Below are 15,000 nucleotides of genomic sequence, written 5' to 3' on the forward strand. Positions count from 1 at the left end.
ATCGGGCGGTATAACATCCAGGAAGAATATCCGAGCACTGCTGACAACGTCCAGGTTAGGTACCCGTGCACTGCTGTACAACATCAACAACAAAAACACCAAACAAGAATCTAGTGTTGAGCTTCAGGAGATGAGACAGACATTCCCACAAGACGCAACAGTGGTGGTGACCGCCTGCAGAATACCCAGATACAGTCTACACTCAAGATAAAGTGACAAGGAACCCAGCTTCCTTAGGGAGATAGCAAGTGTTTCATTACATGACTCAGGCTCCACTCTATGTTTTCATATATAAATAAACACTTGACACAGCATATGGTGGGTACAAGATAGAATTGGTTGAGGGGGGAACTTTTAACTACGATCGCGCATCGGGACTCTAGTACCAGTATGGGAGAAAGATGAGTTTCTGGCAGCGCGGAATTATACTAAGAGTCAAGTATCAATATTGCGGACATGCCAGATACAAGATGATCAACTATATGTCTATCTTACCAGGCTATAAAATGAATAGAACAAGGAACCTATTTGCATTTTGGGGGGCTGAGGGGGGGGGGTAAATGCCAAGGGAAAAGGGGAAGGACTACAGCGGGACGAAAGAGCAGCGCGTCTGTGGGAGCTGCTTGCTACATGGAGAACTAGACACACGAGGACAAAACAGGGTGCGTTCCTCAGGCTAGTGAGCTGTGGGTAGTATAGCCGGGTATGTGCAGCAAGGAAGACCCCCCCTGCTGTCCAGCGACTCACCTGCGTGCCAGGAGAGTGAGGAAGACAGGGAGGCAGTCTTGACAGAGTTACGCACATGGTGGTGATCTGTCAAGTCAGGTCAGGTCTGGTCAATGTGACACCCACGCCAAGGACACAAGCGCTAATCCTCAGCTCTTGTCTGTCTACTTGAGGATTATTATATCCTGACGGCCGCCTGGGCTTCGCCTCTTCCCCTCGGCTTCGGCGGCCACTACAGACTCTGCGGGTGCCTCCCTCCGTCGCAAAACAACTGAGCTGAGGAAGCGACCTCGAATGACTCTACCAAAGGAGGGGAGGCACTGGCCGAGGGCGAGGGTCTAGAGGCGCCAGGCAAGTCACCGCGGATCACCAGCCAGCCGCCACAACGAGAGTTCAACGATCTCTTGCACGCCAACCATCACAAACTGTCACCGCCCAGTTTTACCTTTTGTTGTTATCATGCATGTGCGGGGATTTTTACGTTTCATGTTATTTAAGACAATTATCCAGTGCATACTTTAAAAACAACATTAAAAGGCATTCTAATGAGATACTTTTAGCCCCGCAAGCTTAACTGAACTTCACCGGCCGATCAAATGCATCTGTGCCAACAAAACGTGTCACTGGATGCGTGATTTGCCACTTCAAAAATCCTCCACGAAAAATGTGACATTAATTCTGCACTAAATATTGTGTTTCAAGTATTAAAAGACTGAAAATATGGAGAGAAAAAATTAAAACACTGAATTAAAAGTGAAAAAAAAATAAAATCTGTTGAGAAAATAGACAATCACATAAAAGAAAAAAAAATATTTTGAAAATTATGAAACCGGATTTACCATGATAATTTTCCTTGACGCCCGAGTTCTTACACTTCTTTTAAAAACTCGTTCTTTCACGATTTGCACGCACACGCCTGCAAGGCCAAACACATACACACACTCAAACTCACATACTGTTCGTCTGCACACGCACTCGCAAGCATGTATGCTCATGGTCACACACGCACCCCTGTGCATGTGTGGTCATATCCCGCAGGTGGCTTTAGGCATATAGCGGAGGCATGAAAACAAAATACAAGCATCTATGTTTAAAATTCTATATCTATATTAAATCTGAGGAACAATGTCAGTGTTAAAATGCTAAAATACTTTTATGGCAATTTACGATAATCATATCATTAACTTTATTAGCTATTCACCAAACATTATACTATCTAAGCAGCATGTAAAGATAACGGCCGGTTATATTCACTGGCCACTGGGAAAAAATGTATAAACTAAATGTATTTACAAAGGAGGATTCATTACCTATGATGAATCAGGAAGGAGAATATACAGATGTTTCTGAGATTCGTATAGAAACAAAATGTAAATGGCAATACAAATCATACATATTTTGAGGAAAAAGAATAAAAGTGCAATTCTATACTCTTGACGACACAGCAAGTTCGAATTTCTGATCCGAATGAACCGAAACGCAATTCGCAGCCATGTTCCCAAATCCAAATGGGTTATTTCATGCTTTGACATGCTCCAATCTTTATCGTATTCTGCATTGCACGGCGTTAACTGGATGCCCGCGAATCAACCAATCAATCAATTAAAACAGAAAAGAAAAACAGAATAATTCTGAGCGTCATACCGGATCGAAGCAACTAGAACCCGGGAAGCTTCACGAATCACCGAAACAATGAAGTAATACAACTAATTGACAAAGGGAAAGGCGGAAAACGTTGTTCGTGAAGTTAAGAGAACAGTAATGACGATCTATTTTATTCATCTGGCGCTAAATTCTATTCCCAAAGCCTGAGAAATAAAAACCGAAGAACGAATGCAAAGGAGAATCGGAAAAGTCGAGAACTGCCATTGATTGCGTCTTAAGGTTTAAGATACTAATACAATTCACTTACGTCTTTACATCACCAGAGCTATTTCTTTAACATTAACTTGACCATTACATCTATCTACTCGAACGGGAAAGAACACGCCCTAACAATCTACCATTTTTCACAACGAACAGTTAATGATTACGAGATATCCTATGCTTATTTTCTCGCGTTTCTCTGTCGTTATTACATCAAATTATCTTAATAACATATATGGAGCACTTCCACAAAAATGACACCTTCGAGATGATTATACACTAAAATAACAGAAATCCACACAGAAACAGAAGAAAACGGATGAAATACGGAAAAAAGATGAAGGAAGAGGAAAAGGCAAACACAAACACTATGAACAACGCGCATGAAGGTGAAACCAAAACTATGAAAGGTTGTGGGAAGGAAAAAAAGGGAGGTACCAAGATCACTAAGACTACACTGACGCTCTCCAGCCTCGGGGATGGGCCGCCAAGCCAACAGTGATTGTAAGATGCTGATACTCATCAACAGAACTTAACACTAGGATACCTTATGTGTACTGCTCTCACTACTAACTCGCTGCCATGTACATACAGGGCTCAGTCGCGATGCGAGAGGTCCGCTAGCATAAAATGAAAACAGACTATAGCAATGGGTTCGTCTGCTAGAGGCTGGACAAGGAGGGGAGGGAACTTCGCTTAAATGTAATAATGTAAAAGTCCCAGTCAGAGAGTTCAGTCTTAGGTCATATCTTCTGGTGGCTTGGCTGGCCCTCTTCCTGCCCAGGCGGAGCCATCGCCGCCCGAGGGTCAAGGCCTTGGCCCAGCCATCCTCCACGGGTTATGGGGATGGCCGAGTCCTGCCATGATCCTACAGGAGGCTCCGTCAACGCAGTCCTTCATGAGGGGTTGCAGGAAGACAGGTCAGGGGGACTAGTAGAGAGAAAGGGCTTCCAGGTCCACCTCCTGGGCATCCTCATCGTCAACGTCATCTAGTTCATCCGATGTACTTCGGTCGGACACATACCTCGGCCCTCGACGCCCTTTGGCAACCATAAATGAGCCCACCGGGAAAAATATAACAAAGAAACAAAAATCAATTTTCGAGAAGCTACTCCGTGCGTGAAAACTTGTTCCCTGTACATAGAGTGATCAAATGTAAAGATATGGAGAGAGAATAAAATAAACAAGTGTTTATTTCTAAACCTGAAAGTAAAACGATTATAAATCATAAATACATTTTGAATGAAGGAAAGAAAGATCAATAAAAATAAACTAAAATGTTGCCAAATAAGACTTTTACGAAACAAAATAGAATTCAAAGATGTGAGCCCCCAGGACTGGCGAAAGGTGCACGACGTCGGACTGGACCTTCGAAATGGAGCTCGGGAAGAGGAACATTCTGGAGACATTGACGATGGAGACGAAATTCGGGTTCTGCGGATGGGGCGAGGGGGGTAGGGCGGGGGGGCTGGTTGGTACACGGGGGAAGGGGAAACGAGGATCGGTACACGGGGACTGGGGAGAGGGGTGAACGGAGGGGGTGGGGCGTGTGTGACAAGTCTACGATTCATTCACAACTTTTTGCAACTCGAACTCGTAGTTCAAGTTGTGTAACCTTCCATCACCAAATGGTAAAAAAGGTTTAAAAAATGCACTGACCTTTGCAAAAAAAAAAAAAAAAAAAAAAAAAAAAAAAAAAAAAAAAAAAAAGTACACATATGCACAAAAACACACGGGTATATATACACACGAGTACACGCACTCACATTAATCAGTGAAATACACTCATACATACATTATATACAAACACGTGTGACGTGAACAAAAGTAGAAACTTGAGAGAGAGAGAGAGAGAGAGAGAGAGAGAGAGAGAGAGAGAGAGAGAGAGAGAGAGAGAGAGAGAGAGAGAGAGAGAGAGAGAGAGAGAGAGAGAGAGAGAGAGAGAGAATGAATCATAAACACTATTTAGACAGGGAGAGAATATAGTACTGCGAGAATGAGGAGGAGGAGGAGGTCGCAAAAATGTAGGGACAAGCGCACGGCTAAGGTTGTACTCCTGGCTCATACAGCGAGACTTGGGTGGTTGTGGCTAGGCAGGTGGAGTGGAGAGGCAGGTGTTAGGAGGCAGTGATGTAAATGAGGCTAATAATTCATCCAAGCAAGCCTTGGAAAACTAAATATAAGATAAAGGAAGAAAATAAAAAGTGGTAAACATGCATCGGATATGTGATATTTGTTCTACACCATATAATGTGGTTCTCTTTCTATCCAAATGGATATTTTCTTCACTTCTGCAAAAATGCAAAAAAGACATTTGGAGACACTTATTTATTTATTTAATAATCATTTTAGAGATGCGTAAAGGTCTGCCGATGCTGAAAAAATACAGACGTCGGAGGTAGAGGATCACCTGCTCACTACACAGTCTCCCTACTCAAAATCATTCCTCAGCCTACTAGCTACCGTAAAACTGACACTGCCCTTATTAACACTTAATCTTTGCTGACGTCTGTGCCTACTGCTAGCTCCTCCTGTGTCGTGCCACCAAACCACTGGACACAGTCACGCCGGTGTCGAGTGTGTCATGCACATGGCCCCGTCTCGGCTACACCAACACTTTATCACTAAAGTTATTCCACGGCACGATCTCAACTTCGACGCAACCGTATTTCACACCGGAATCAGTCGCCATGTCGGTCGGTTATCGGTTATGCAACATCAGCCAGGCGCGGACACTCCACCACCCGGCCTGCGCTTGTACTGTGACATAACGGCTGGCGTCACGCGTACACTGGGGGCGCACCCGTGTCACGCCCCTCGGGACACCGGGAGAAGACGCGACAATGCCACCCATCTAGGTACCTCGTTGCACTAGGGAGCCTCCACTTGGCTGCCTGTTGTCTGTTTGTCGCTTCCACTCCCCCTCCCCCTTCTCTTTCCATCGCCCACGCACTCACCATGCCCGGCCATCCCTCTGCTGTTTTCACTCTCGTGCCTTGAACCCCCGCCCTCTCACTACAGCTCCCGACGCCTATGCATAGCCGTGCATGACACACTCTGATCCTCTGCTTTCGCACTGCTCTCGCCTCAGCAAATTCCTCCCCCGTTTTTATCTGATTTTAAAGCCCTCACTTCACCTGCTCCAATCTTCCCTAGCACCTGGCTTCGCCATCTTCACCTATAACGAAAGTCCTATTCCTATCTCTCTTTAAAACATCTATAATCACTGATTACCTATCTAACATACCATAGCAACTCGCGAGAACCCTGTTCATTTTTCATCTATCCCCGTCCCTAAATTCCCCATTTTTCCCTATCCTTATCACCCTTCCTTCCCGTCTATCGGTTCCACCAGAATCCCGCATTCTCTGATTATTTTTGTCCCACCTTCCCTTATAATCTCCATCATTTATTGATCATAACGTCTCTCAGCACCTCCACTGTCAAGTAGCACAGCTGGCAAAGAGCAAATTTAGCACGAAGGAAGAAGCTAATCTTAGTCCCTTCGCCCTGTGTGACGTCAGCCACTACACTGGCAGATGGGTGTCATTAGGGCGAGTCTATTTATACACATCGGTTCATAAAACAAGTTCACTCATCTCGGGAGACAGGCCGCTCTCCCTGCTCATAATCTGGTGCTCAAAGCGATGCGCCTTTGTCATCGTCGGTTGGGTCGAAGAGCTCCCTCGACGAAGTAGAAGCTCACACTACTCCTGAGACCTTGCCGCTCCAACCACGACTTCCAAGGTCTACTGACGAGGAACCGATGGTCACGCCAATCATCAACCTTCCGGGCGATTGTGTGTGCACGATCTGTATTCGGTGATTCTCTTGTGTGTGAGCATGTACATATATTCCCAGTGTACAATGTGGCCTCACTAGGGTGTCTGCCCTCGTCTCGGCTCCCTCTTGGTCCAAGATACACGTTCTTCGCATAATATTTTGATAAAAATGAATAGCATGCGGAAAGAAGATTAAAAATGGCGGTGATTACAAGGTCAGCAAAGGCAAATTTGGTTAACGCTTTGAAGATATTCGGCGAACGTGATTAGCTATCAGGATTATAGTTATCAACTGCACTCTTCCATGTTCAGTGCAATGTTAGTCTTGCAATCTTTCCCCCAAATCCCAGGAATTTGCGTCCCTAAATTCAGTCTTAAGATCGAATAGCCAATCTCATGATAGTATGACCATGACATCAGTCTTGCATCAACCAAAGGAAGACATTGCTAGCGTTGTAGCATGTGGCTTTCGCGTGTCTTTGCCGACCAAGCAAACACATCCCAAAAATGTATGCAGATACAGCATATGGGTCTTAAAACCACTGAGTATCCATAATATTGAATGAAATTTGGAATCAAGAATAGAAAATCCTTCACCGCTTGACCATGCAAGGAATATATAATATGCACTATGTACATATTTCCCAAACAGCATGATACAGAAGAAAATAACGAAATCTTCACTGAGCTTTCTTACTACCAGGAGACATGGTTAGATCTTCCTGCTGTGGTTTTAATCAGAAATTTGATTTAAAGATACAATCTGGATATATACGAAGCCTTCAAATGCCGGGCATGCTTAATATACCAGTAGCACGCTCTAGCTTCTCTAGATCGTCGTCGGAGTTAATGCATTAACGTAAATAGAACACACATGCTTTGTAATTAGGTAAAATCTATTACTCTATGGAAAATACACTCACATTTTGATGTTAGTATCTGTAAATGAACACTCTGAATACCACGTTTTCTAAAAGAGAAAACAGCAGGCGACTGTTGTGTCTATGTAACTATGTAATGCGGGCTAGTCTTGTGTGAGCAGGGAGCAGGCAGTACTTGTTTTGTTGAGTGGTGACGTGTCTCACTCAGGACCTGTTAGTTAAGGTAGTTGGTTGGGCCATTACCAAGTGTCTTGGTAGCTCCCTAGTGGATATGTGGGCGTGCGGGATCACGCCCACACCGCGCCCACTTACCGCTGTTAGGTTGGCTGCTGCTCAGCTGGATACTGCTCAGCTGGACGCTACAGGATTTGCGGTCTTGCCGCGCGGTTTCTGTATTATTCTCAGCTTTATGATCTTTTGTAGAAGCGGTAGGGTTGGCTGCCGCAGACGGTGTGGCAGGGGCGGTCGACGACGCTGCAGCTGCGGCCGCTGCAGCCACAGCCGCCATCAACCCCCCTGCACCACCGGCCGAGGCCGCTGCCGGCTTTCCGCCACCGCTACCACCTCCACCACCTCCACCTCCACCACCAGAGCCGCCCGATAATAAACTGTTCTTAAGGCCGGCCATCGCGCCCACCACCGACGCTGCAGTTGCTTTAGCTTTCTCCTCCCCGCCTGAGACACCAGACAATATTATAGTCAAGTTCACCTCAATATAGAGCATGGACCCTGAGATCCGGGAATGGCGCTAAACCCTCCACCTAAATTGGTTCTCCAAATTAAAATACCGGGAATGTCTCTGTTTTTCCCCCTCTACCACCAACCCACTACTGTCTCTTTCACTATACACACCAGCCGCCATCTAAGAACTGATATTCAAGCCTGGTTCTGTAGGATTAAAAAAGGCACAGAACATTTAATCACTCCTCTGCTCTTATCTGAGTGTGACTAGTCAGCGTTGCACCGTAAGAACTCAGCTTTGGTCCCTGTCGGTTATTAAATACACACTCCCCGAAGATATGGTACATTTATTAAAACCCTCAATGACTTCGTCTTGAGGCTGAAGGACCAAGGAAAGACTTGCCAATTCGGGTGCTTCCACATTGAAGAGAAATTCCTGTGTTTCACTTCCTGAGATCATGACTGCCAAGAATTATAGAGAATAACAGTGAATTAAAAAGAATATATATTTTTTAAACTGGAAAGTATCTTTGAAACACCTTTCCTACAGCCTGATTCATGCCATTCCTTTTTTTCTTTTGCAGTGTGGATGCTCTTCAAGTTTGTCACTCATTTGTTATCATCACTAAAAAGTTGTTTTCACAAAAAATATCGTAATGACTACTATAACCACATACCAAGGATAACTATTATGCATTATCCTTGCAAGCATGCCTTATTTTCAGAATGGATTCATCATAGTATTATCCATATTGTTTAATAATTCTAGATAATGTATTTAATGTTCAGCCAACATGAAACCCGAAGCAGCAGAACTAAAATTTGCACTTAACATTGACAGCAATAGCATAGATGTAATAAGCTTCAATTAACAATGGCACGGGTTGCCTTTAAAGGGGATGAGAATGATTTTATAAACCTATACTAGAGGACACACATCTCCCATACTGGATAATTATCCATATAATGATCAAGAGCATCTTCAGTACTATCAAAACTGCATCAAGCAAAACTGTTCACTGTCTATTTCTTCTCTATATATGATAGGCCCACTTACTATAAACTTAAAATTGAAGAAATACATATTACAGTATTTACCTCCCATGTCATCACCATCAGAGTTGTATATTCTATCCTATGTGTTAAATGCTGCATATCAATTCCTTTATTTTATTCACAGAGATTAAGAAATCAACTGTAACCTTATGGGGATGCCTTAATGCAAGATTATTGGTGGATGCTGACCTTGTGCAGTTCCTGGTAAAAACTGTGCCCAAATTTTGAATAACGCTCAATAGACAATCTTAAATTCCTCAGGACAGGAATATTTACATATCTTTTCAAAATAGTACTTGGGCACTGGTCTATCGTTTCCCGGAAACTGCAAGTTATGCAATCTACACTGACCTAGGAACATCTCAATCTATGTAATCTCAAATGCGATTAAACAAATATCCCCAAACAGGCTTATACTTCAGAAACAGTATCTTACCTTCAGAATGCATCCCCAAGCAATCTGTTTTGAAAGAGAATGTGAAGCTCCTAGCAAACTATCAAGTGACTGACCGTCAGCTTAGTCCCCAGGTGCAACGCCTTTTGAAATATTGTTCTAATACTACTGATGAGTTTTCACATTCATTGTAAAAAAAAAAAGAGACTTGCCCAACTAAGAACCTTACATCACTCAACTTATCCTAAGGTTACTTTGAAGGTATTAAGAACATAATAAATTTTGTGTGTTTCTAAGGTTCTAACATATGAAAATATCCTGCAAAAGGAAGATAAAAGTCATGCTTGGTCTATTTTGTTATGGACTTAACCTATAAGAGCATATGATGTAATGAACTCAAGAATCTATTAGAAACTCTGAACTAATAGTTTTAAATGGTACTAAAGCAGCTTGTCTATCCCTACTATGACAACTGACCCACTAAACATGTTAACAGCGTTGATGCTGGTGTGTATGTTCCATAAAAAAAAAAGAAAAAAAAAAATAGATATCAAACATTTCTAAAAGTAAACTTTACTGATATAGCAGAACTAATGAAAACATTTTGCAAAATGACAAAACCTATACTTAAAATTGTTTAAGGATTTATTACACAAGAAAAGTAAGACAGCAAATAAAATTTTCGTTATAGGTGAAAATATTCTATATTTTGATAAAAAAGAAGAAAAATTACGTGCATAGTGCATTTTTTAAAATTGGTTATTTAACTGCCATATCTAAAACAGGAGGATTAATATATATATATGAATGTGTGTGTGTGTGTGTGTGTGTGTGTGTGTGTGTGTGTGTGTGTGTGTGTGTGTGTGTGTGTGTGTGTGTGTGTGTGTGTGTGTGTGTGTGTGTGTGTGTGAAAAATGCATTTATTCTATCCATGAGATTGTGTAAGGCAGTATATACAGTATACTAATGTTTGGAAATCCAGTTATATCCCTTATTACCAGTATAGTAAAACGAAGTGGATTTTTGGATAACTTTGAATTTAGTTTTGGAGATTGGTGTATACAAAATCACATATGGCTCATGAATGAAACCAAAACCAGGAAATGATGAGATGGGAAAACTGTCATGATAATGCTGTGATATTAACAGACAGAATCAAAGAAAAAATTCAGGCTTAGTTTTGAAGTAGAAATAAAGTTAAGTAAATAGTAAATATTTAGAAAGAATTACATGAAAAATGTAACTAATTTTAAAAAGAAAGAATATCAGAAAATATAAAGCAAGATGGTTATACAGTAAAGTGTCAGAAACACAAAATTCTGAAGTTGCAGAATTGTGCAGCATTAGCTGTATCTTGTGAAATTGCTGATTTGCAATGAAAATAAATGTGAGAGTAACTTTAAACTTGGAAAAGCTTGCAGTTATAGCAAATATATATACACATCTTGAAGATGTTTTAATAAGTTATATGCAGTAAACATCTACTTATGAACTTCCAGAAGAAAAGCAAAATCTTCAGACAAGTTCTCACGAACACGTAGATAGAATGCCAAAACTGAATTTGATAATATATCTTAAAATGTCTATTCTAAAGCATATCCACTTCTGCTTAAGCTCACCTTTAGGAAATGAGTAAGAAATATTCATTCTTTTTAATGATTTAAGGCAACTACTGTGCTGTTTCTTGAAAGAATGATCAATAATAAAGTATGGCTTCAGATTGGCTTTACCACAATAATTACAAAAAAGTCATGTAAATTTAGATTACCATGCATCAAAGTTTTTTATATAAAGAAAAGTTTTCATATCAATACTGTAGAATTTGTAAGTGCCACATGATCAGACTAAAGAATTTTGAAAAAAAAGAAGAAATAAAAAAGGAATACTCTATCAATCTTAGTTCATATTAGTTGTTAACTACGGTGATAATAGTAGCAGCTTGTAAACAGTTTCTCAGTAAGTGTACTTTCTTTCTTTCTTTTTTTTTTTTTTTTTTCCTCAGTCATTTAGGGATAAGGTGCATAAACAAGCGCCTACCTTCTGCATCTCGGGCGATCACTGTGGTACTTCTATCGACTTGCGACTTGGACTTGTCTGTTTACGTCGCAGGGGAAAGATCGGCACCATACCCGGGGTGCCCACCAAGCAACGTCCACGGCAAAATAGGAGGAGAGGGGATGGACAAAAGAAAGAGAAAAAAACCACCATTGACAATGCAGCAGATGTACACGGTGAGTGGGGATGCTACCGCTGTGTCATGTGAAAGCAAAGATGACATTACATCCTTTTAAGGGGTTTCCCAAGGAAGACAAACCTCTTTCAGGCAGTTGGGCAAGGGTGGATTATAGATACGTATATGCGTGCTTTTTTTTTTTAATGCCATTTTCTTTGTTTTCTTTTTTTTTTTCTTCTTCCCGCCAGGACCATTGCACTCAGTTAAAAGGAAATGAAAGAGAAAAAAAGAAGAAAAATGAGAGAAAGAATGAGAGAGAGATACAGAGAAAAAAATCTAATAAAAAATATAATTAAGTCTCAATGAGTTTTTCTTAAAGCGCAGTCAGGCTTATAGTTTTCTAATTCCTTTTTATTTATTGAAGATCTTTTAGATGTCTTGATTATAAAAAATATTCTTGATTTTTAAAATGTAAAAGATGATAAAAAATCTAGTCTACATTCATATCATAATAGATATTTAAAAATATAAATAATTCCCTGAATAAAGAAGTAAACAAACAACAAATTCATGAAAAATAAAATCATATATAACCTTTTCCAGTAAGATACATATATATATTTTAAATCCTTCATGTGTAAGACTGTCTTCATCATCATGAAAGCTAATGGTTATTTAAAAAAAAAATCTTAGTTCGACAGTTATAAACTATTAGGAACACATTCCGCATTCCTTATTCTTTATATTCTTTTTTGTCATATATCAAGTAGGGCGGAGATCCATTTTACTGAATATTTTCTGTTTTCTTCTTAAATCTGTTTGCCTTTCTAACGCATTTATTATCATTCTCACTGAAATAAAATAAAATAATAATGAAATGAAAATGTCTTTGCTAACCTTTTAATAACAATTATAAGTGATGATGGCAATAACAACACTATCAGCAACAATGATGATGATGACTATCGAGATGATGGTAATAATAACAATAATAATAATAATAATAATAATAATAATAATAATCATAATAATAGTAATCATAAATATAATAATAATAATAATAAAAAAATAATGATAATGATAAAATGCTGAAAATAGTAAAGTTGATAATGATGATGATAATCACAACAATGACAACCATAATAGCAATAAAAAAGAAAAAGAAAAAAAAAATAATAATAGAAAATAATAATAACAACAAGAACAAGACCAATAATAGCAATAATAATGGCAATAATAATAACAACAATAATGGCATCTATAATAATCATAACGATCATAGCAATAAATAAAAATATTCATAATAATTCCCTGAACAAATACAACAATAGAGACAAAATTATTGGCAATCATATTAGATATAATCAAAACTCAATACACAAGATGAAATTTATAATAAAGGTAATAATTCATAAATAATACGTGATAAGACAACAATTTATGTAATAACAGCAATAACAATAAATACTGGAGACAATAATGATAATGATAATAATAGTAACAATAATAATAATGATGATGATGATGATAAGCTAATGATTATAATAGCAATAATAATAATAATAATAATAATAATAATAATAATAATAATAATAATAAAAATAACAATGATAATGATAATATTAATAACAGCAACAATAATAATAGTATCGCTAAAATATTAATAATGACAATAATAATAAATAAAATAATAATAATAATAAAAGCAATAATAATAACAATAAATATAATAGCAATGAGAAAAGTGATATTGATAAAAATAAACCAATAAAAAAATAATAATAATAAAATAAAAATAAAAATAAAAAACAGTAAAAGTAGTAGTAATAATAATGATGACAATGATGATGATGATGATGATGATGATGATGATAATAATATTGATAATAATAATAATAATAATAATAATAATAATAATAATAATTATAATAATAATAACAATGACACCAACATTAAAAAAAAGAAAAAGAAAAAAAGAAAGAACAGCAGTGATAATAACAATAACAGCATCAACAACAATAAAAAATAACAATAATGAGAATAATACAAACAATAATAAAGACAATATTAAAAGCTGATTCTGCAACAACAACAATGACAATAATAATAATATTGATAATAATAATCATAACAACAACAATAACAAAAATAACATTGATAATAATATTAGTAATAATAATAAAAAATAATAGTAATAATTATAGTAATAATAATAGTAAAAAAATATTCATAATAATAATAATAATAATAATAATAATAATAATAATAACAGTAATAATAATAATTATAAAAACAAGAAAAGTCATAATTATAACAAAAGTAATGCAAACAATAACAATAACAATAACAATAGTAATACTATTCATAATGAGAACAATAATAATAATAATAATAATAATAATAATAACAATAATAGTCATAATGATATTGATACAACAACAATTATAATAATGCTAATAATAATAATAACAATAATAATAATGTTATCATTATTACCATCACTGATAATCACAAAATAATAAAAAGTATAATGAAATTACCAAATTTATGATACCATCATTATCACTATTATCATTATTACTAAAATTATCTTTATAATTATCATTATCACTATAATCATCTTCATTATCATCATTAAAGTTATTATCATTATCATCATTATTGTAATTATTATTATCATTATCACTATAATAATCATCATTATTACCATTACTAATCATCTTTATCATAATTTTTTAAAAATTATCATAATTATTACTATCATTATCATTATTGTCATAATAATAACAATAATAAAAATATGATAATAGTAATAACAATCACTTCAGTAATGACTAAGTTCATAATAATAATCTCAATTATTATCAAAATCAGGAGAGAAATGGGATAGTAATAATGATAGAAATATTAATAATAATAATAATAATAATAATAATAATAATAATAATAATAATAATAATAATAATAATAATAACAATAATAATAATACCAATAATAATGATAATAGAAAAAATAATAAAATCAATAAGAACAAGAGCAATAATTATCATAATAATAATGATAATAATAATAACAATAATATTAACAATATCAATAGTAATAAAGATAAGATAGGAAAAATATTAACAATAATTACCATTATCATTGTAAAAATGATAATAGTGAAGAAAGACTAGAAAATAATTAAATTGCTTAGATAATCATAGTAATAATAAATAATAGCAGCACTTATAGAGAAATAAAAACTGTGATGAAAATAGGGAAAAAATAAGTCACCAGTAATTTTCACTCACACAGAATTAACATGGAGCTAATAATACAACATATGAAAAGTTATACAACTGAAAGTCTGAAGGAAAAAACAAAAATGAAAACAAAAACAAAAATAGAATGATGTTTGAATGGAAATACTCAGAGAAAAGAAAATAAAGACAAGAACTA

General features: G+C 36.8%; 1 protein-coding gene across 7 annotated transcripts in view; it reads right to left on the bottom strand.

Moving 5' to 3' along the window:
• Positions 1-15,000, bottom strand: part of LOC113826924 (calcium/calmodulin-dependent protein kinase type II alpha chain) — a 92,448-nt gene that overhangs the window by 12,226 nt on the left and 65,222 nt on the right. For 4 of the 7 annotated variants that reach the window (XM_070118234.1, XM_070118235.1, XM_070118232.1 and 1 more), the window contains exons 10-11: positions 11,424-11,480; positions 7,568-7,930 (exon numbers count right to left, since the gene is read on the bottom strand). The exons of the other annotated variants lie outside the window; for them this stretch is intronic. In XM_070118234.1, coding sequence (XP_069974335.1) covers positions 7,568-7,930; positions 11,424-11,480 — 420 coding nt within the window. The remainder of the gene's footprint in view (positions 1-7,567; positions 7,931-11,423; positions 11,481-15,000) is intronic. 7 annotated transcript variants of the gene reach the window in all.

Source organism: Penaeus vannamei, chromosome 41 (genome assembly GCF_042767895.1).
Source record: "Penaeus vannamei isolate JL-2024 chromosome 41, ASM4276789v1, whole genome shotgun sequence".
Classification (NCBI taxonomy): domain Eukaryota; kingdom Metazoa; phylum Arthropoda; class Malacostraca; order Decapoda; family Penaeidae; genus Penaeus; species Penaeus vannamei.